Source organism: Perognathus longimembris, chromosome 2, assembly GCF_023159225.1.
Source record: "Perognathus longimembris pacificus isolate PPM17 chromosome 2, ASM2315922v1, whole genome shotgun sequence".
In the NCBI taxonomy this organism is placed as follows: domain Eukaryota; kingdom Metazoa; phylum Chordata; class Mammalia; order Rodentia; family Heteromyidae; genus Perognathus; species Perognathus longimembris.
In genome coordinates this window covers 51,972,590-51,994,314 of record NC_063162.1, presented here as the reverse complement: position 1 = coordinate 51,994,314, position 21,725 = coordinate 51,972,590, and the positions used below count along the sequence as shown (strand labels likewise).

At 49.2% G+C, this 21,725-nt stretch overlaps 1 protein-coding gene across 4 annotated transcripts in view; it reads left to right on the top strand.

The window, feature by feature from the left end:
* Dlg5 (discs large MAGUK scaffold protein 5) overlaps positions 1 to 21,725 on the top strand; it is a 104,724-nt gene that overhangs the window by 18,243 nt on the left and 64,756 nt on the right. Inside the window, exon 1 of one of the 4 annotated variants that reach the window (XM_048339127.1) lies at positions 2,666 to 2,763. The exons of 1 other annotated variant lie outside the window; for it this stretch is intronic. Coding sequence is in view for 1 of the 3 variants with exons in the window: in XM_048339126.1 (XP_048195083.1) it covers positions 7,667 to 7,733 (67 nt within the window). In the remaining 2 variants the exon portion in view is untranslated. Of the gene's footprint in view, positions 1 to 2,665; positions 2,764 to 7,136; positions 7,734 to 21,725 lie in introns of those variants that run through there. 2 more of the 4 variants (XM_048339126.1, XM_048339128.1) reach the window with 2 other exon arrangements.

Here is a 21,725-nt window from a genome sequence, read left to right as displayed (position 1 = left end):
CAAGCAGGAAAATGAGTTTCTGGCCCTGGGGGGGGGGGAGACCTTTTATAAAGATAAGAGGATAAGGCCCCAGGGACAGAGTTAGGGCTCACACCACAGCCAGATTCCTGCAACTGGATCCAGGAAAGAGTAAGAAAGTAAACAAAAACCAAAATGTGTTGATTTTATGACTCTGAAAGCAGCAGCTGACTCTGTGGTAGCTTAGGCTCAGACTGTGTGAGAATGTAATGAGCCCGTGTATTTTCCTTCTCATTTCCAGTAGAAAATGGAAGATGACTTCTATGTAGCTTGCCATAGTTCCCTCTTTCATGGGCTCAGGGAGAACAAAATAGTGAGTGGCCAGCTCCCTAGCTTTCTGTGAGCAGTTGTGACATCTCTAGTGTTTCATGCCTATAATCCTAGCTACTCAGGAGATCTGAGGACCCTGGTTCAAAGTGGGTCCAGGCAAGAAAGTCCTGAGAGTCTTATCTCCAATTAACCACCCAAAAGCTGGGAGTAGAGCTGTGGCTCAAGTGATAGAGCACCAGCCTTGAGCAAAATAGCTAAGGGACAGCACCTAGGCCCTGAGTTCAAGGCCTTGTACTGGTACACACACACACACACACACACACACACACACTCAACCAGTTGCATGTAACCCTCCTCTGTCCTCCTCTCTCCTAGTAAGGCTTCTTATGAAATGTCAGTGGAGCTGGTCACAGTGTCATCTGCTTGTGCTACATCCCATTCTTTTCCTGGTGGCTGGATTCAGACTCAGATTTTATCTATCTGTCCATCTCTCTCTTCCTCCATCTGTCAGCCTGCCCTCACCACTTCATACTAGGCTGTACGTGCTGAGCCCACAAAGATGACAAGGACCCTAGCATCATGAACACTGCTGTAGATCTGTACTGCTAAACTTGTTCTTTTAGTTGGAGTTGATGTTTTGTCTTGATCTTTCCCAAAGGCTTTACTTTTATTCTTTGTCTTTATTTTTTTCTTTTTGAAACCAGGTCTCACTATGTGGTCTAATTTGGCCTTGAACTTACAGTGTTCCTGTCTCTGCCTTCTGAGTGCTAGGATTACAGGTATGCCATACCATACCCAGCAAAGAACAACAAGTGCTGTGGTTCTAGATCTTCTAGAGATGCAGTAAAAGTAGTCAACATAGCCTACTGACTTCTTACCTTCCATTTTGTGGTTTGTAGTGCATGGCAAGGGTTTGTTTGTTGTTGTATATAAAACAAAGATTTTCAGAAGGTCAGCAAGCAGAAGATCCTATTTCTCCCCCCTTCCGCTCCCCTGAATTTGCCATCTTATTGGAAAGCCCAAGGATGAAGGGAAATGTGGGAGAGGATCCTTTCTGTGAATTGGAATCTGTGAGGGAGTCTTGGCTTTCCATCAGAGGTTTTTCTCACAGGCCCTGGGAGAATGAGGTCAGGTCACCAGCCTCTGGCTGCAGCTGGTACGGGATGCAGGCAGGCCTGACTGCTACTTCTCATCATCGTCTCCTGGGCTAGAGAGCAGCTGGGGTCAAGGGTGATTGTGTCCTGTTGAAGGAGGATGCCGTGGCCAGCGGGGGTAGGTGGGGATATAGACCAACCGCTCTTCTCACTCTTCCGTGGTCCCCTGATGAGTTTGGTTAGGACACCAAATCTTTGTGTGTTTCACGTCTGAGTGTGGTGGCTCCTGTATTTAGACGTAGGAGTCTCTTGGGGAGTTTGAGATGCATTTCCAGGTGGTAGTCTTCTTTATAAGGGAGGAGGAGGGTGTGGCTGAGGGGTGAGGTAGCTGAGGGGAAGGGAGTGATCACAGCTGTCCACCTTTGTCCCCACCACCAACTCCTATAATGTCTCCAGGCCTTGCTGTCCTCATCTCTCTAGGGGCATCCAAGATACTACCATCCCTAGGGGGTGCTGCAGGTGAATGGTCACATGCTCTTCAGGTGTGTGCTGGGAAGGTGATAGGTATTTGTGTTGCATGGGGAGGCTTTGTATTATTTTTGTATTGTTACTGTTTTTTTCCCCCCTTTTCTCCCATCAGCAACTCTTTAGCAACCTTTTTCTGGCCTTATAAGTGAGGACATGAAGGGATAGGCCAGGTTACTTGGGAGTCTGGTAGAATGATTGAAAGCCTAGACTTAATTAGTTCAAGGGCTAGTTGTGTGGCTGTCAGCCTGTTTCCTCCTCTGGGAAATGGGGGCAGTAAGTGGACCTGGTATGGTGAGGCTTAAAGGAGTTGCCGTTTTTGAAGTGGTAGGAGCCGTGCCTGGCGCCCAGGTCGGTGCGGTCAGCTCTCTTTGTTATTGTCACAGCTCTGTGGCTAATTGCCAAGGTGAACTGGAGCAGGGGACCAGCGTATTCACAGTCCCAGTGTTTGTTCACCTTTTACTCCCATAGTCGAGAAAGTCATTAAAAACACTCCTGTCCACCCCTCAATTGCGCATTCAGATTGTGGCCTTTTTTTTTTTTTTCCTTTGATGCTGGTCCTGAGGTTTGAACTCAGCACCTAGATGCTATCCTTCAGCTTTTTCACTCAGGGCTGCAGCTCTACTATTTGAGCCACAGTTCCATTTCTAGCTTTTTGGATGGTTAATTGGAGATAAGAGCCTTATGAACTTTTTTCTGGCTGGCTTTTTTTTCTGGTCAAGATCTTCAGATCTCAGTCTCCGGAAGAGCTAGAATTACTGGTGTGAACCATCAGTGCTCAGCTCAGGTGTGGCTTCTGACCAGAGCTTGTCTGCAGACCGGGTTCCTTGGTACTGGGGTCCTGGTCTGCGATCAAGTAAGTATGGGGATTGAGCAGGTTTTGTGACCTTTAGAGCAGTTTAACCTTGTGAGCCTCACTGGACTGGTAGAGAACACTTCAAGTGTGATCTGGTGGGTGTCATGTGATAGGAGCTGCACAGTCCTGCGCACTGGTGTAGAACCTGATGACTGCAACTAAAAAGGGGTGCTCTGTGTGGTTGCTGCCTGCCCTGGAGCCAGTGTCCTTGGGAGGGGCCTCGCCAGTAGAAGCAGCTGCTGGTTGTGGGCCGGTGTATGATGCTTTGCTCCAACAGCCTGTGACCACTCAAGGCTGTGTGGTCTCATGGTAGAGACTTGTTAATGAGCTGTCGTTTCCATTTCACGCCACTGACACGTCCTGTGGTAAATGCCTTCCTTGCTGTTGCCTTAGCAGGTGTGGCTCAGGCAGTTTAGTAAGAAGTCACTCTGGAACAGAGCCCAGTCTGCCTTGGAGACTGGGGGGGGAGATAGAGGTGGGGTAACGTTTGCTGCAGCCACTGTGGGGACATGGAAGCTCACAGTATTGCAGGTGCAACTGTCCTGGAGTCCCTGCCAGGGTTCGGCAAAGCCCTGTCCTCAGCCTCTCTCATGGGCTCCTTCAGGGTTCTGTGTGTGTCTTGAGGGGAAAGGCCTGGGTACTCACTGCTATGTGTGTGCTTGGTGTTCTCCCTTGAGCAGGATGGGCACGATGACTGTGAACCTGGTGAGACCCAGCCCTGCAAGCACGGTGAAACGTGGTCTATGAAAATGTGGGCAGTCAGGGCACTTCTACAAGCTGATGATGCAGAGCACCACCATTCCACAAGACCGCGAATATAGGCAAACACAGCGTCTGTGGTGTAGGAAGGGAAATGGGCATTAAGAGGAAATAAATGAAGCCTGGAGGAAAGAACCACACTGTGTCTTTGAGGGAGGGCCTCAGCTCTGCCCCATTACCTAGGTTGTGGTATTAGGGAGCTTGTGAATTGGGGCTGAACTGGTTAGTCCTCGTTAACATTCGCCCTGGAGTAACAGGGCTGGTTAAGTCCCCTGGCTATGAGGCAGTGGATGCACGGAGATGCCACCTAGATGATGATCTAGGTTGATTGTGGGAGCAGGTGGTTAACATGTGCTTGTTGTTGACATGCATTGTGCATACACTCCAGCTGCAGTGCACACCCCGCATTCTTTCCTGCTCATTGTGTAGGAGAATCAAGAGTTGCTGGATGTGGGTGGGTCACATCTGTAATCCTAGTTTACTCAGAAGGCTGAGAGCTGAGGACCACAGTTCAAAGCCAGCCCAGGCAGGAATATCTGTGTGACTCTTATCTTCAGTAACTACCACAAAGCTGGAAGTGGAGCTGAAAGCTCATGGACAGCACCCAGGTTCTGTGTTCACACCCCCGGATCCTGGGGAGGGGTGGAAAAGAAAAACAGTAGCCATCCATAATTTTAGTCAGTGAATTAGAAAAGCATTCTCTGTTTCATGTGTTTGCTGTGTACAACAAACCATGGATGACAGGGTGGCCAGAGATTTTGGCTTTAGAAGCATAAAGTCCTGCTCAGGATTGAGAGTAAGTTTTACTTTCCAGAACTTAGTGCTTCAAGGGGAAGGTGAGAGGAAGTGGGTATCCATTTGCTGGGAGGTTGTAACCTTAGCATGGTAGGGAAGGAGTTTGGTCAAGTTTCTGAGTGAGAGATAACCAGAGCTTACCAAACTGGGCTTAAGTTTATGTTTGACACTAAGAAAAAATTGCTGCGTTTGTGTGTGTGTGTGTGTGTGTGTGTGTGTGTGTGTGTGTGTGTGTGTGTGTGTGTGTGTTTGTTGCTTTAAAGAAATGGCAGGCACTGGTGGCTTATACCTGTGACCAACTAATAATAATAATAATAGTAGTAGTAGCAGGCTGAACATCCTTTGTCTCAAATGCATAGGACCAGAAGTGTTTCAGATTTGGAAGCATTTTGGGTTTTGGAATATTTAAATATAGACTTCATAGGTTGAACATCCCAAATTTAAAGTTGGAAATTCTCCAAAATATGAAACTTTGAGTTCCAGTATTCAGAAAGTTTTGGATCTTTGGAGCACTTTAAATTTGGGGTTTTCAGATCAGAGATGGCCAATTTAGGTATAAGTAGCAATGTCTGTCATCAAGAATTTAGAAAAGGGGCTGGGAAGGTGGCGTAGTGGTAGAGTGCTGCCTAGCATGCATGAAGTCCTGGGTTCAGTTCCTCGGTACCCCCATAAACACAAAAACCCGACAGTGGCTATGTGGCTCAAGTGATAGAGCACTAGCCTTGAACCTCAGGAACAGTGCCCAGGCCCTGAGTTTAAGCCCCAGGACTGGCAAAAAAAAAGAAAATATGAGATGAAAGAGAAATAAGTTGCAAGTGGTCATATTAACTGTAGTTGACTGCTATAAAGGCTCCCTCTTTCCCCCCTCCCCTTACTCTATCCCTCTATTTCCCCCATCCCCACCCCCTTTTTCTTTTGATCAGTGGTGGAGCTTGAACTCTGGGCCTGGGCACTGCCCCATGAGCTCTTTGCCCAGTTATCTGTGCCTACTTGCCTAAAAAGTTCTCTGAGGGAGAGCTGGGATATGAGGCCAGACAGAGGGACAGGAGGGGAGGAACGCCATGGTCATCATTTGTAACGTGGGTTTTAGTGTGGTTCTGTGAGTCTTCTGAGAGGAGTGCATAAACCTGGCTGCCATCATGAGGCAAGAAGCAACTCCCAGTTGCCTTTGGGACTGGCCGAGCCAGCTCTGGGAAAAGTGGGTCAGGACAGAGAGCTGTCTTTCCACGGCTTCCCCAAGGAGACCTCAGGCTGATACGCTGTTGGAGCTGGGTGCTACCATCCAGGTTTACCCAACTGTAGCTTCTTGCTGTCTAGATCAACAAAGAGGAGCTGCTTCTGCCTCTCAGCAGCTGTGTCCTATCCTAGGAATGGGAGTACCAGGCAGCCTGGGTGGACTCCCAACCAACCAGGGTCAGCACGACATAGATGAGGCCAGGTCCCCTCCCCTTGGTGACTCACAGTCGCCAACATGGCCTGCCATTGCTGCCCAGCGATGCTTTTCCTACCTTAACTTGATCCTGATAAGCAAAAGGGAGCAAGGGGGGAATTGGTGAGATTCTATCCCTTTGCCTTTGTGCTTGGGCAGTTATGTGTTTTTGAGAGAACTGTTAGTGTTGTGGCGGATTTGTGGGGTAGAGGAGCTAGAGGTGGAGCTAGAGATGGCCAAGGGCGTGGTGGGGAAGAGTCGTCCAGTGAAAACCTGCTCGTTTCCTTCTGAGGCAGCTTTGCTGGCTCCTCTCCTGCAGAGGATTCAGAAGGTGGTGGCCCGGGTTTGAAATATGTCCCTGGTGAGCCAGCTGCTTCTGAGGTAGCCTGCAGAGCTGGACACTTGCTGAGTGGGAGTGTGGCCATGAGAAAGTGGGATGAATGTCAGGAGAGCAGTAGAAAGCTGGCCCAGAGCCTGGAGCCAGTATCTACCACCCACTTACTGTGGTGCCAGGAGGCTGTGGTTCCTTCCCATCCCCCTCAGTGGCCCTAGTGCTGGTCTGATACTGTCCTCATTTTATGGATGTGGACACTGAGGCATGGAGTAGCTGAGGTAGCTGTCTTAAGTCTCAAGCCGGTGAGCCTGAGCTTTCCTTCCTTGGCTGCTGGCACCCGATGGCGTGCTTACCTGGCTGGGGTGGGGAGCCGCATCAGTATTCAGGGCTGTGATGATGGGAGGTTTTGGCCACCACTTTCTGCTGTCAGGTTTCAGTAGCCTGCAGGGTGGAGGAAGACTGGCCCCAGATGGGATAGTTGCCTCTATTTATATATTTTTTTTGCCAGTCCTGGGGCTTGAACTCCAGGCCTGAGCACTGTCCCTGGCTTCTTTTTGCTCAAGGCTAGCATTCTACCACTTGAGCCACAGTGCCCCTTCTGGCTTTTCTATTACGTGGTGCTGAGGAATGGAACCCAGGGCTTCATGTATAAGAGGCAAGCACTCTACCACTAGGCCATATTCCCAGCCCGTGGGATAGCTGCCTCTAGAGGCGGTGAGACCCCCAACCTGGGAGGTCTGGAAGGCCTCCTGGCCTAGCAGCTGTGGGAGTGAGTCAGTGCCTTCATTATTGGAGAGACAGGTTACGTGCTGCCCTAGTTCTTCCCATCCTCCTGGCTTCCCCGAGGTGTTCCCCAGACACACCCTTCCAAAGCTCCCCAGGAGAGCGGGCTCTTGTGGTCTGTAATCCTAGCTACTCAGAAGGCTGAGATCTGAGGATTTTGCAGTTTGAGGTTAGCCCAGGCAGGAAAGTCCAATGAGACTCTTTATCTCCAATTAATCACCTGAAAACCAGCATGGACCCATGTTCCCTGTCCTGTTCAATCCCTGCCCTACCCTCTCCCTCTTCCCCCAGCTTTAGTCAAGAATGGCCACTCTGAAGCTACAAACCCGACCACATGTGGGTAGGAGAGAGATCTTAGGATGGCCGCCCCATTCCTGAATGAGTTTTCCTCCTCAAGTCTGGGCATTCAGCATTTGGTGACCCCCGCATGGCCCGGCAGCTTTCCTCTACTTCCTCAGGAGCTCTGGGCAAGCCAGGGCCTGAAGGGACAGATCTCATGACTCACGTGCCCCGGGGAGCCCGCTCTCATGCCAGCCGGTGTCATCTGGGGGTCGGATTAAAAGATAACTCTGTTGGCAGGAGGAAGCAGGCCTTTGCTGCATTAGGAACAGATCCACGGTGGCTCTGCAGGATCTCTTGGTCCTGTCTCGCTGTCTCAGTACAGATGGTGCCCCCACCTCTGCCTCCTTCCTCATCACCAGCCTCTTCGTGGAGAGAGATAGGTGTTTAAGCGCTAGTGAGCACTCAATGGGATTTGCTTCCAGTTTCTTCTCTCTGGTCTCCTAGGAAAACAAAGGCCCAGGATGGCTGAGCTTCCTCTGTGGAAAGGTGCCTGGGCCTTTGGGGAGGTGCCGGGACACTGGCAGCTGGGTGAGCCTTGTCTCTTACACTGCCCCTTGCACTGGTGGGGCGGCAGTCACTACAGCCACAGGGGAAGCTGTTCTGGCACCCTTGCTGTGCTTGGCCAACAGGGGCTGGGCTGCCTGGTGAACAGTGCTTTCTTGCAGTTAGTTGTGTGCGTGTGGCCTCTCACTCCTGGACACTGAAGGGGAAGGCTAGACTTTGGAGGCCATCCTCTGGGGAGTGGGGGTGGAGGGGAGGGCCCTGCCTGGAAGTTCAGAATGTGGGTCAGGTGCCCCAGAGACAAAGCATACCTTCAGACTATTATTCTCTCTTAGCTCTTTCTGTGCAGGCCTTGTTTAGGGTGTCCCACATGCTTGGCTTTTCCTTTCTGCCACTCAGACTGGCTCGGTAGATTTTCTTTATGTGGTTGGTGGTTTTCCTTTTGGGTACATACAGCACAACAGCCCATGCAGTATCGCCTGCCTATTCTCAAATCAATTAAACAGCAGCAGTAGGCTAAATAAAGGTCTATTTGGACAGTGAAGTTATTTGTTTGCCCTTATGCTTGTTGAGTTTTTTTTGGTTTGATTTTTGTTTGATTTGAGATAGGGTCTCTTTATATAGGAGACTCTATAGAGTCTCCCTAGGCTGGCCTTGAACTCATGATCTTCTTGTCCTGAAAGCTGGAATTATAGACATACACTACTGAATACTGCTAGGTTTTTCTGTTTGAAACTGTGTGTCTGCGTGCGTGTGCATGCACACGTGTGTTGGTCCTGGGGCTTAAACTCAGGGCTAGAGCACTGTCTCTGAGTTTGTTTGTTGTTTTTTTGCCTGTTCTGGGGCTTGAACTCAGGGCCTGAGCACTGTCCCTGGCTTCTTTTTCCTCAAGGCTAGCACTCTACCACTTGAGCCACAGCGCCACTTCTGGCCTTTTCTATATATGTGGTGATGAGGAATTGAACCCAGGGCTTCATGTATACAAGGCAAGCACTTTACCAGTAGGCCATATTCCCAGCCTGAGCTTTATTTTTTATTTATTTATTTATTTTTGCCAGTCCTGGGCCTTGGACTCAGGGCCTGAGCACTGTCCCTGGCTTCTTTTTGCTCAAGGCTAGCACTCTGCCACTTGAGTCACACTTGAGGCAAGCACTCTTGCCACTAGGCTATATCCCCAGCCCCCTGAGCTTTATTTTTTTGCTCAAGATTGGCACTCTACCACTTGAGTCACAGCTCCACTTCTAGCTTCTTGATAGTTCATTGGAACTAAGAGTACCATGGACTTTCCTGACAGGACTGCCTTCAAACTGCAGTCCTCAAATCTCAGCCTCCTGAGTCGTTAGGATTATGGATGTGAGTACTGATACCTGCCTAAACATATTTTTAATAGTTACCTTTGTTTTTCACTCTTTTTTCCTCTTTAAATATTCAGACCCCTAGGAAGTTGCAGAGAATGGTGTGAGAGACAATTGTGTAATTTTCTTCTGGATTTATCAGGCTCAGCCTCTGCCCTGGGGCCCTTTCACTTTCCCTGTTATGTACAGGTTTTTTTTTTTTTTTTTTTTTTTTTTTTCTTCTCCTAATCCACTTGGAAATAAGTTGTAGCCTCAGGACACCTCATCCCTAGGCCCTGAAGAATTTGTCACACTGAAGCATCGTGGGACCAGGACACTTCCTTGCTTGAGTGACACATCACCTCTGTCATTCCCAAGAAACTCAACCCGGGTATAGCAGTATCTTCTAGTCTATTGTTCTCTTCCTTTGGTGATGGGAATTAAGCCTAGGGCTAAGGAGTGTGCTAGGCAAGTACTCTACTCCTAGCTTCACAGTTCTTTTTTTTTTTTTTTTTTTTTTTTGGCCAGTCCTGGGCCTTGGACTCAGGGCCTGAGCACTGTCCCTGGCTTCTTCCCGCTCAAGGCTAGCACTCTGCCTCTTGAGCCACAGCGCCACTTCTGGCCGTTTTCTGTATATGTGGTGCTGGGGAATCGAACCTAGGGCCTCGTGTATCCGAGGCAGGCGCTCTTGCCACTAGGCTATATCCCCAGCCCCAGCTTCACAGTTCTTTTAAATACCCAACCCTATTAACCTGTACAAGCCGTTTTGGTCAGTTGTGAGGCTTGAACTTGGGGCCTGCGCACTGTCACTGAGCTTTTTTTTTTTTTTGCTCAGGGCTAGTGCTCTACCACTTTGATCAACAGCATCACTTCTGGTTTTCTGGTGGTTAATTGGAGCTAAGTGTCTCATGGACTTTCCTACCCCCGCTGCATTTGAACCATAATCCTCAGATCTCAGCCCCCAGAGTAGCTAGGATTCCAGGCATGAGCCACCAGCGCTTGGCTGTACATGCCTTTTATATATGTGTGTGCTAATACTGGGACTTGAACCCTGTGGGGCCTCGGACACTTATTCAGCTTTCTTGTTTATGGCTGGTTGGCACTCCATACTTCTAGCCTGGCTTTTTGCTAGTTAATAAGATGGACTCTCATGGAATTTTCTTCAGAGGCTGGTTTCAAGCCTCCACCTTCCATATCTCTTGGCCTCCTGCATAGCTAGGATTACAGGTGTGAGCCACCAGTACCTGGTTTATATATGCCTTTTTATAGATATTTTAAAAGTTGAGGCTGGGCTGGGGAGATGGCCTAGTGGCAAGAGTGCTTGCCTTGTATACATGAAGCCCTGGGTTCGATTCCCCAGCACCACATATACAGAAAATGGCCAGAAGTGGTGTTGTGGTTCAAATGGCAGAGTGCTAGCCTTGAGCAAAACAGAAGCCAGGGACAGTGCTCAGGCCCTGCGAGTCCAAGGCCCAAGACTGGCAAAAAAAAAAAGTTGAGACTGTAATAATCCTGCTATACTTGGTTGTTATACTAGTGTTACTTTGAAAAGAAAGAATATGAATTGATTACAGGTGATTGACATCTTTGTTAGAACACATGGTTCTGATAGATACTCCTTGACACTGGGGATACTCCCTAAGCATTGGAGAGTTCTTGAAATTTGGCCAGGGTCTGGGAGATCTGCTTTCTTCTCTTTACAGACTCAGAAGTCAGAACCCCTGGAGAGACTTCACTAGAAGCCTTAGGATAAGCTCAGTTTATGCATTCTGAATGTCTTCTCTTTATGAAATCTGACACCTCTGAGTTTGGACATTTTAAACTATCCTGCTAAATTCTTTCAAGCCCTGGGCCCAAATGTGCTGTTGCCTGGAGGGTTACAGGTCATTTGACATAAAACAGAGAAAAGCCAGTCTTGTCTTTTACAAAGCTTAAACTTTCTCTCAGTCTTCAGTGTCCTTACCTCAGGTTCCCTCAGAGGGTTGGGCTGCCAGGGCTCCTTCAGGATAGGGCAGAGCTGGGGATGCGGAAGGGAGGAGGACGTGGGGGTAGAAGCCAGTGCTGGCCTGTCCTGGGCTCAGGTCTCTTGGCCCAGGCCTGCTGGGGCCTTCTGGGGCCATCCTTACAGGAACAGAATGGGACCACAAAATGAGCCTTGATGGAACTAAGTTTAGCCCTCTTACTGGGGCCATCCTTACAGGAACAGAATGGGACCACAAAATGAGCCTTGATGGAACTAAGTTTAGCCCTCTTATGGGACTGGTTATATTCTGGAAGGAGATAGGTACTGGGCCAGCAGGGAGGGCTTCTTGGAGAAGGTAGCCATTCTAAATGGAGGAGGTCTTTGGGGAGTCAGGGAGCTGAATAGGTCACCCGCCTCCAGCTGTACAAGTCTCTACTCTATTGATATCTCAGAAGAAATGGGGTAACAGGGCCTTTCAAGCCTTCGCGGTGTATTTGGAGGACAAGGTTACTTGGGATTTTTAATTACTCTTCCTGCTCCATCTCAAAACAATTAAAAAAAAACCCTTTATCCTTTACTGACAAAAGAGTGTGCAGTCATATAGAAAATTAGAAGAAAAAGAGAAGCATCTAGAATCCCAGAGGCAACCATCTTTCCCTTGAACTGGGTTTGGAAATGGAGCTCTTGAGGGTGCTAGGCATGGAACTAAGTGTGGTCTGGTTTCTGTTTCACTGTAGCCCTGGTAGATGGAGCTTTGTCATCTCTGTTTGCAGATGAGGTGATAGGGACACAGAGGAGGCACAGAATGGTTAAAGTGCTGAGACACATAGGCAGTCTCCACATGAGCTGGATTTTCTAGACAGATAGTTGGCCTCTGAAACCCTGGTGACCCTGGCAGCCATTTCAGTGGTTTCTGTGTATGTCCATGTTTGTCTCCCCTCAGGCTCCAGCTAGATGATGAAGCCTGGGACCCGACGCATTGGACAGCAGTAGACCTGGCAATTCTGTCCTGTCCCACAGACAAGGCCTATGACTGGTGGCTGGGGTTTCAGAACAAAGATTTGGCTACTTGCTCTGATTTTCCCATCAGTGAGAATTCAGGATGGCTGAATTGGAGGCAGGCAAAGTGTGTGGGGAGCAGAGAAAGGACTTAGCTCAAGGGAAGGAGTCTGGGCCACTGTTAATTGTATTTCTTTCATTAGTTAAATTTCTCCTGGGAAGAATGAGAAAGCAGGTAAGGGCTGTCTGTAGCCTTTTAGTCCTTGAAGTATGCTTTGGTTTGTTCCTTTTTGCTACTCATATGAGCTTCCTGCCCTTCCACTCCAGGGCCACATCAAATCCCTGGATGCAACTGGGAAGAACAGCTATGGACTGCCCGTGCTTTGGGGCTCTCTCTCTTCTGTGCTTGCTTTCCCATGTGAATTGAGTCTGAGTGTGTGCTCAGTACTCAACGAGGATACGGAAGAGGGGGACAATGGTGGCCTTACTAGGTGCTCCTCTGGGGAATCTCCCACCACGCACAAGCCTGTTAGGTCCCTCAGTGTATATTCACATTTTCTTCTCCCCCTTTTCTGGTGCTTCCTGATACTGGCAGGTAGGCAAGGTGAGGTCTGTTTTTCAACTGAGAAGAAACCAAGGCTCATGGAGTGGGCAGCCTAGGAGACCACACAGCCAGCTTGCTAGTGCCAGAGGTGGAGCTGGTGTCCAGTTCCTGCATCACATAGCATTGCCATTCTGAGATTGGTCATCTGGTCATTAGCACCTTCTGTGGGTCTTGTCTGAGAGGAGGACAGGAAGCCACAGCTCCTTGGTTTACCCTTAGCTGTGTGGTCCCCTCTCTTGGTCATTTACTGTCTGTCTGTCTCTGTCTGTCGGTCTATCTTCTATCATCTATCATTTCTTTTTCCTTCCTTTCATTCATCCATCATCCATCCATCCATCCATCCATCCATCCATCCATCCATCCATCCATCCATTAGTTTTTGGTGCTGAGAACAAATAGAACCAATTAGTATTCAGACCAGTCTTGGCTACATAAGGAAACTCTGTCTCAAAAAAGAAAACAAACAAGCAGGGTTAAGTAATGTACCACTGAGCTATACATGACCCTGGTGTGTGGGAACTCAACCTGAGTAGGTGCAGCTCACAGTGGTAATGCAGCGTACAGATGCAGGGCCCAGAGGTGGGCAGCACCTGACCCTGCTGGGACCTTGGTTTCCCCATCTATCGGAAGTGTGCATTGTATGACTTGATCCTTGAGGACCCTTTTGCCTTATGTCCCATGATTCTCCATGATGCCAGTGTTCTCCTGGAGGTTAAGCCACATCTAGTGGTATTGCAGGTGCACCCACGTCCGAGAGAGAGGGAGGAGCTGTGTTTTGCAGAACTATTTATCTTTTCATCAGCGGTTCCTCCTTCTCTGATGGGGCAGCTACATTTGTTTTGCGCCACCAAGGAGTGGTTTTTCACAGGTTGGCTTGGGTTGTGGCTGTGTTCCTGTGCCAGTAGGCTGACGTGGGTGACAGGGCAGGGGACAATGAAGGGCACATGTCAGGTGTGCTGCTGCCACTAGAGCAGGGTTGGGTGTTATTCCATTAGCTAGAGTGTCCCCCAGAAGCTGCTTTTGGTTCTTGGTTCTCGCTATTTGTCTGGGACGTGTGGGTACCCAGGGATGTGAGGGCAGGGCAAGATGGTTATTGGGGGAGGGGGTCCATGGTGCAGAGTCACCTGCAGGAAGACACAGGGATGGGCCCGAGGGTGGGGAAGAGGAGGGAAGTGCCCTGCCACCACGTGTTCCCTCTTTTGGGGTCTGGCTGAAGAGCTTGCTTGAGATCATACAGCCAGCACGAGGCAGAGCCAGATGCTCCCAAGACAGTGCACCTGTGTCCCAGAAGCGTGCTTCCCAGGGGGTGGGGTGATGGCAGAGGTGGGGTGAGGGAGCTCCTGCAGTGTGTGAGACACAACACCGAGCTGCCACCCTTCCACGGGCATCTAGTGCCTCTCTCATGGTGTTGTGTGGGAGTGATAAGTAGTGGGATGGTGGGAACAGTGTGAGCTGAATGACGTGGCTCTCTGGCCTTCTTGTCTGTGTGTCTGGGCGTGTGAAGGAGAGGAGCCAGCCCATCTGCACAGGGTGGCAGCCAATCCTGGAGCACAGAGTCGGAGGCTCACCCCTTTCCCTCCTGCCTCGAGTCCCTGGTGTGTCATGGGCTGGCTGTGGGTTGTGGCGATAACCCATCACGCCCTCCTTGAGAAGTCTTCAGTTCACGGTTTCCAAGCCCAGTGCCAAATGAAGATGGAGACTTTTGCTTCTGTATCCTTGTGGGTTTCAAGGCAGCAGCAGGGTGACAAGCCAAGCTTGGGGCCTTGTGAGAGTCCATAGCTCATACCACCCATCAGCCTGCCCTGGGCCCCAAGTGTGGGTGAAGCAGGCCTGGTAGAGTTTAGTCAGAACCATTCGGTAGCACACTAGGGTTCTTGGAGAGGAGATGAGTTCCAGCTATGAAACCTGGGAAGCACCCTTGGAGAGGTCCACTTGGAGCTGGGCCTGGAGAAATGGTGAGAGCAGATGGGAGACAGGAGTACCTGGCATGAGCTGAGAGAGCTTTGTAAGCAGAGGCCTGGACCCAGCCAGTGCAGACTCCAGAATGTCAGAAAAGGCAGCAAAGGGAGGCTGCATTCTGCAGCTGAAAGGAGAGGGTGCAGAGGTAGGTTTTTGGAAGTTCTTTTTGCAAGTGTGGCTCACCGAGTGTCCAGCAGTGCAGTGACTACTGGAGGTACTGTGAGACACTTAACTGCCAAGTGTCATTTGTCACATCCTCCTCTCCAAGCCATAATAGATAGGGAAGGGGGCTGGGAATATGGCCTAGTGGTAAAGTACTCATCTCGTATACATGAAGCCCTGGGTTCGATTCCTCATTACCACACATATATAGAAAAAGCCGGAAGTGGCGCTGTGGCTCAAGTGGCAGAATGCTAGCCTTGAGCAAAAAGAAACCAGGGACAGTGCTCAGGCCCTGAATTCAAGCCCCAGGCCTGGCAACAAAAACAAAACCAACCAAATAGATAGGGAAGCACAAATACAAGGAGGGACAGGGTATATGTCCATGGTGGGGATGGCAGAGCTGGGGTGCTGCAGGTGCACTGGAATGTGGGTGAAATCATTGAGCTTGAGAGGTGTCTTCAGATGATGATGGTGACAGGAAGTGATGAGCATGGGAGGGCTGCGGTCGGACAAGTGGACATGGATACCCAGCATCTCATGCTCAGGAGTTCCCGCAGCAGAAGGCCCCTTGCAGTCCTTGCGGATGCCCAGTGTCAATACCGACAGCATCACCCTGCTTTGGGAAAATGCTTGCCATTCTCACTGGTAAATCTTGCCAGCTGCTCTTTGTTTGACTTTCTCTAAGATTTTCCTTTATCTCCTTGGCCCCTTTGGGTCTTGTTGGGTATTCTTCCTGCCTCACCACCACGATCATTGTGACTTGATGCTGAATTTCAATGGCGCAAGTGTGGCTGGAGCAGCCGCAAGGGGTGGACCTGCCTCTCGAGGGGGTCTCAGCTGATGCTCTTGGCTTTGGAAGGTCCTGCACTTTGATGAGAATGTACGCCATCTCTGGTTTCTACCCAGAGCTTGATTGTGCCTGGCTCCATGACAGTGTCCACATGTCTCCACACAACCTCTAGGATGGCTGTACCTCCATCCTTGGAGCCTTCCCTGGCTATTCATGAGGTGCTTTGTATGCAGAAGCAGGCACAAAGACAACACAGCCTGGTCTCTTCTTCAGTCTAGAAGCAGAATCATGCTCATTCTCCTTCCTGGCAGTGGCCTTCTGAGCTTGGTAACTCAACACCACCTTGTTAATTATCTGCTGAGGTCACAGTGTGTCCTTGTCCCCACCCAGCCACCAGGACCACAGCACCTGGACTTGGCCAACTGGTTCCGTCACTGCTCTGGGCACTCATGGGAAACAAGTGGCCTTTGTGGTGAGCATGGACAGAGGGCACTGTCAGCCTGGATGAGCTGGCTGGACTGCTTGGAGCCAGAATAAACTCCTCTCCTTTTTTGTGTGTGTGTGGGGAGATGTTGGAGTGTACAGAATTGGAAAGAGTCTGTCCCCTCGGTTTCTAGGGAAGACTTGTCTCATGTTGTCTAGCTTGTACAAAGAAACTTCACCGCCAGCTGGAACGTGGCAGATCACCCCTATAATCCTAGCTACTTAGGAGGATGAGATCTGAGTATTGTGCTTTGAAGCCAGCCCAGACAGGATTGGGGCCTTGTAAATTTCCAGAATAAATGGATACAACTTATATAAAAGAAAACTGTACATTGCTTTGGGCCAGAAATTTTACCTATAAGAACCAACTTTTAGAATATGTGTACAAAAGACCATAAAGGCCAGACACTGGTAGCTGATGCCTGTGTCCTAGCTACTTAGAGGCTGAGATCTGAGGACAGAGACTCAAAGCCAGCCCAGACAGAAAAATCTCTGAGACCCTTTTCTCCAGTTAACCACCACAAAACCGTAAGTGGAGCTGTGCTTCAAGTGACAGAGTGCTAACCTTGAGCAAAACAGCTCAGGGAAAAGGCCCAGGCCCTGAGTTCAAGCTCTAGCTTGTGGTAGGGATGGTAGAGTTCCCAGGGGTAAAAGTACATGATATGTAATACACACACACACACACACACACACACACACACATATATGTATGTACATATATATATAGAGAGAGAGAGACAGAGGGAGAGAGAGACAGAGACAGACACAGAGACAGACAGACAGACACACAGAGACAGAGACTGACTTGCCCAGGCCTAGGAGCTTACTCTGTGGGCTCTGGCCATTTTCCTGGCCAGGTGTTCCCCTTGTCTCCTTGAAATGCATGATGCTGAGGGGAGCTGAGACTTGCAGACTTGAATGTTTCAATCTTGACAACTCTCCCTATTTTCCTGAAAGAGTCTTTCCATCACCCCCTCCCCAAACAAAACAAAACAAAAACAAATACCCTTCCCCACAACACATCACACATTACAAAAGACCCATGTCTCAGTTGAACTTGGCTAGTGTGACACGCAGCTTGAATGGCAAGTGTTTATTTATGGATTGGGATGGTCCTCACAGATGTCTTTGCTTTAGAATTCCGTTTGCCTGTACTCGGTGGTGGTGCGGAAGTAGGTTTGGGCACATTCCTTATCTGTCTGTTGAGACTATTTTAGGAGGTGCGAGTGAATGGTCCTAAATGAAAAAGTAGCTGGACCTTTAAAACAGTTTCAGACCAGTGTCATTAGCAAAAACTGCCTAGTAGATCTGCCTGATGAGTATTAGTAATCCTTTTTCTTTCTTTCCTTTTTTGTGTGCCAGTACTGTTTTCTTCTTTTTTGGTTGATCTTGGGGCTTGAACTCTGGGTCTGGGCGCTGTCCCTGAGCTCTTCAGCTCAAGGCTACTGCTTTACCACTTGAGCCACAGTGCCACTTCTGGTTTTCAGGTGGTTAATTGGAGATAAGAATCTCATGGCCTTTCCTGCTCAGGCTGGCTTTGAACTGTAATCCTCAGATCTCAGTCTCCCGAGTAGCAAGGATTACAGATAATGAGCCACTGGTCCCCGGCAGTACTCGGGTTTTGAACTCAGGTCCAGGTGCTGTCCTGTAGCTTTTTTGCTTGAGGTTGGTGCTCCATCATGTGATCTGCAATTCCACTTCTCACTTTTTTGCTGGTTAATTGGAGATAAAGAGTCTCTCTGATTTTCCTCCCCAGAATGGCTTTGAACTGTGATCCTCAGATCTCAGCCTCCAACCAGAGTATTAGCTAGGCATGAGACATCAGTACCTGGCTAGTTGCTTTTAACCCCTCTTTACCCTGTTCACCTGGGAATTCTACCATCCCTGCCACAGTTTTTTTGTGCATTCTTTGGTATTGCCCTTCCACGCTGGCTAATCCTGGGAAAAGATGTGATAACATGGTGGGGGCGGGGGAATGGGGGGACTTGAGCATCTCAGCTTCTCTTGCATTTTCCTCCTGCACTTTTTATTTGCTCTGTTGTGATGTCCCCACAGCCCTCCCCCTGCCCCCGGCCCATTTCATCTTTGATGTAGTCACCAAGGACAAAAAAAGCTCTTGGAAAATGAAAGACCAAGTTGTAGACTCAGAATATTTGCCCCCGAGGAAAACGCATGTTTGCACAAAATTCTTTCTGACAGTTTCCATTTAAGCTAAGAAGCTGGGAGCCCCTTGGGCCCTAGGAAATATAAAAATTGGCACTTGGTGGGGCTGCTGCTGCTGTTGGTGACACGGTGTGGGCCCCCCATCTGCCACAGGAGCTCTGAATTTTTCAGATGAGCATCGCTGGCTGGCTCTGAGTGGCTGTTGTTGCCCCAAGCACACACACTGCCTGTCGCTGCGGAGTCTGTCTGTCTGCCCCTCAAGGTCTCTGCTTTGTTTTTCTGAAATGTGATGAAATGAAACGTGCTTTAAAAATAGATGTTTTCTGGAGATGGTCTGGCTGGGCTCACTGGGCCCAGCAGCCTTGTTTCTGCCCCACGAGGCCCCTTATCTCATCTTGGTTGACGGGACATTGGCAAAGGAAGCTTGTATTTTTTTCTTTGTTTGTTCTTAGTTTTGATGACTTCTTTGCACACAAGCTGAAGACTTCATTGTGTTAGCTTAATTTTCTTTAACACACACGTATGTACACACACACACACACACATATATATAGTGATTATCAAAACAGTACAGTGCCTATTGAAATGAAAGGGAAGGGAAAAAGGAAAGGTATGAAGAGTAAGTCCAGAGCTATGGGAAGTAGAGGGTCTGGGTTTGTTTTAAGAATGTTTTGGGGCCTGAGTCTGGGGGTGTGGCGAGAAAGCAGGTGGCTTTTCAGCATTGCTCATCAGGTAGCCCAGGACTGGCTGTGTAGTGGCTGAGGAATGGGTGGGGAGGGGAGCTTAGGAGGCAGAGACAGCCTGGCTATTGCTACAGGCTCAGGCCTTCCTTGGAGGTGGTGAATCTGGTCATTCCTTTTTTGGCCATTGTAGGGCTTGAACTCTGGGCCTGGGCACTATCCTTGAGTTTATTTTGCTCAAGGCAAGCACTCTACCACTTGAACCACAGTAGCACTTCCTTTTTTTTTTTTTCCCCCCCTTGGAGAGAAGAATCTCACAGACTGTACTGTCCACACTGGCTTCGAACCACAATCCTCAAATCTTAGCCTCCTGAGTAGTTAAGATTACAGGTGTGAGCCACCAGTGCCAGGGTCCGTCTACTTCTTTCATGTTCCAAAAATCTTAGGGTTCATATCTGCAAAATGGAGCCAGTAGCAGAATCTCTCTCTCCCAGAGTGGTATGAGCTTTAAGTAAGACAACATCTACCTCTGATGGTGCTTCATGATGCCCATATGGATGGTGTATATGTGGGGAAGAGCTCTTACACAGGGGTTGGCATGACGAGGCACTGACTGACTGCTAGTCACGGTGTGATCTTGCCATAGCTGCCATAGCAGAGCACCACAGGCTTGGGGCTGAAATAACAGACTTCTGTTGTCTCACAGTTCTGGGGGCTTGAGGGCCAAGATCAAAGTGTTGGCAGGATCGGTGTCACCTAAGGCCTTTCTCCTTGGCTTTCCAGTGTCTGTCTTCTTCCTGTGTTTCACTTGAAGAGTCATTCTTCTTTTATAGCTATTCCTAATCTCCTCTCCTTATAAGGACCCCAGTCCTGTTGGATTAGGGCTTGTCCTGGCAGCTCTGTTTTAGTTCACCCACATCTTCCAATACAGTTGTTTTGTGCAGTTGTACTCTGATATGCCGAGGGTTAGGGCTTCAACATTAGAATTTGAGGGGGTGGGAATGGGAACATAGTTCAGCCTGTAACAGTCACTACCACTGTTCTTAGATGGTTTGTAGTCACAATGGCCTTGGGAGACTGGGCACTTCCAGCAAAGGGCAGGAAGGTCAAGCTGTGTGTATGGGCCTGGTAGGATTCCCCAGCCTTCCCTCCTTATCAGCAACATCTTTCAAATTTGGATTACTGGAGATGCTAAGGAGGAAGTGTCCTACAACTTGGCATTTCTAAACAGCAAGCTGGGTGATTCTGATGAACATCCAGGCTGGGAACCATTGGCCAGAATTGTGTTGACTAATATTCCTTTGGCTCTGAGAGCCTGGTCTGCTGAGAAACCATGGATCCTACCTTCTCTGTTCTGTATAGGCATTTGTAGGTGCAGAAGCTCGGGGTTGCAAGTGGTGATACAGGTAGAGGTCCTCGTCTCTTGAAAGGAAACTGGGCCTGTTTGCTGTCAGGGCTACTCACAGATATCCAGTGGTTTTGAATTCCCGGGACACTTGACTCCTAGGGGCCTAGTGTACTTTGGTTTTATTTGCTATCTTTTTACTCCTACCCCCCGCCCCCCTCGGTCCTGGAGCTTGAACTCAGGGCCTGGGTGCTATCCCTGACTCTCTGTGCTCGAGTGCTCCGGCAATTGAGCCACAGTACCACTTCCTATTTGCAATTTTTTTTTGGTCAGTTCTGAAGCTTGAACTTAGGGCCTGGGCTTCTTTTGCTTAAGGCTAGCACTCTAGCACTTGAGCCACTGGGCCACTTCTGGCTTTTTTTTGTGTATGTGTTACTGAGGACCGGAACCCAGGGCTTCATGAATGCTAGGCAAGCACTCTACCACTAAGCCACATTCCTAGCTCTTATTTGCTATCTTTTGAGGTTGATGTGGATTTTTCCCCCTCCTTATAAAAATAGGGGGATATTTTCTCCTGTTTTGTTGGTTGTGGAGCTTGAATTTAGGGCCTGGGCACTGTCCCTAAGCTCTTTTGCTCAAGGCTAGCACTCTACCACTTTGAGCCACAGCTCCATTTCCAGTTTCCTGGTGGTTTATTGAAAATAAGAATCTCATGGGGGGCTGGGAATATGGCCTAGTGGTAAAGTGCTTGCCTCGTATACATGAAGCACCGGGTTCGATTCCTCAGCACCACATATATAGAAAAAAAAAGCTGAAAGTAGCACTGTGGCTCAAGTGGTAGAGTGCTAGCCTTAAGCAAAGAGAAGCCAGGGGCAGTGCTCAGGCCTTGAGTTCAAGCCCCAGGACTGGCAAACAAGCAAAAGAATCTCATGGATTTTCCTGTCTAGGCTGGCTTTGAACTGTAATCCTCAGATCTCTGTCTCCTGAGTAGCTAGGATTATAGGCATGAGCCATCAGTGTCTGGATTCTTGTTACTTTCTTTTCTGTGGGTTGCTCATGTGTAATGACAACTCACTTCCTTTTGTGCATTTGAAATGCTTCCTTCCCCATTTTCTGTGGTTGACTTGGGGCAATTTGATGGCATTGTGTGGCCAGATTTTGCTGGGGTAAAGTGTGGGGGGGTGCTCTTTCAGAGTTTGAGGAGGAGGGAAGGGCTTGTCTCTGGGTATTGGAGGAGGCAGCGGCTGTGCACTTGAATTTCAGGTAAATGGGTCAGGGTTGGAGGGAAAGCAGCAGTTCTTTGTGGTGATAGAGCTGGTGCTGATTGATGGTCCCAGGGCCCCCTCTCTGCTTTTCCCCCCTCCATCCCTGACCTGGAGAGCATGGAAGTACTGAAAGGAAGAGGTGGTGACCCCAGGCACACGCTTGTGCTGATCCCCAGGCCTCCTCCAGGCCTCTGGCTGGCGGAGGAACAGCTGTCTGGCTGCTGTGATTCTTCAGAGACCTCCATCTTCTCTGTTTCTGTGCCAGTTAAACA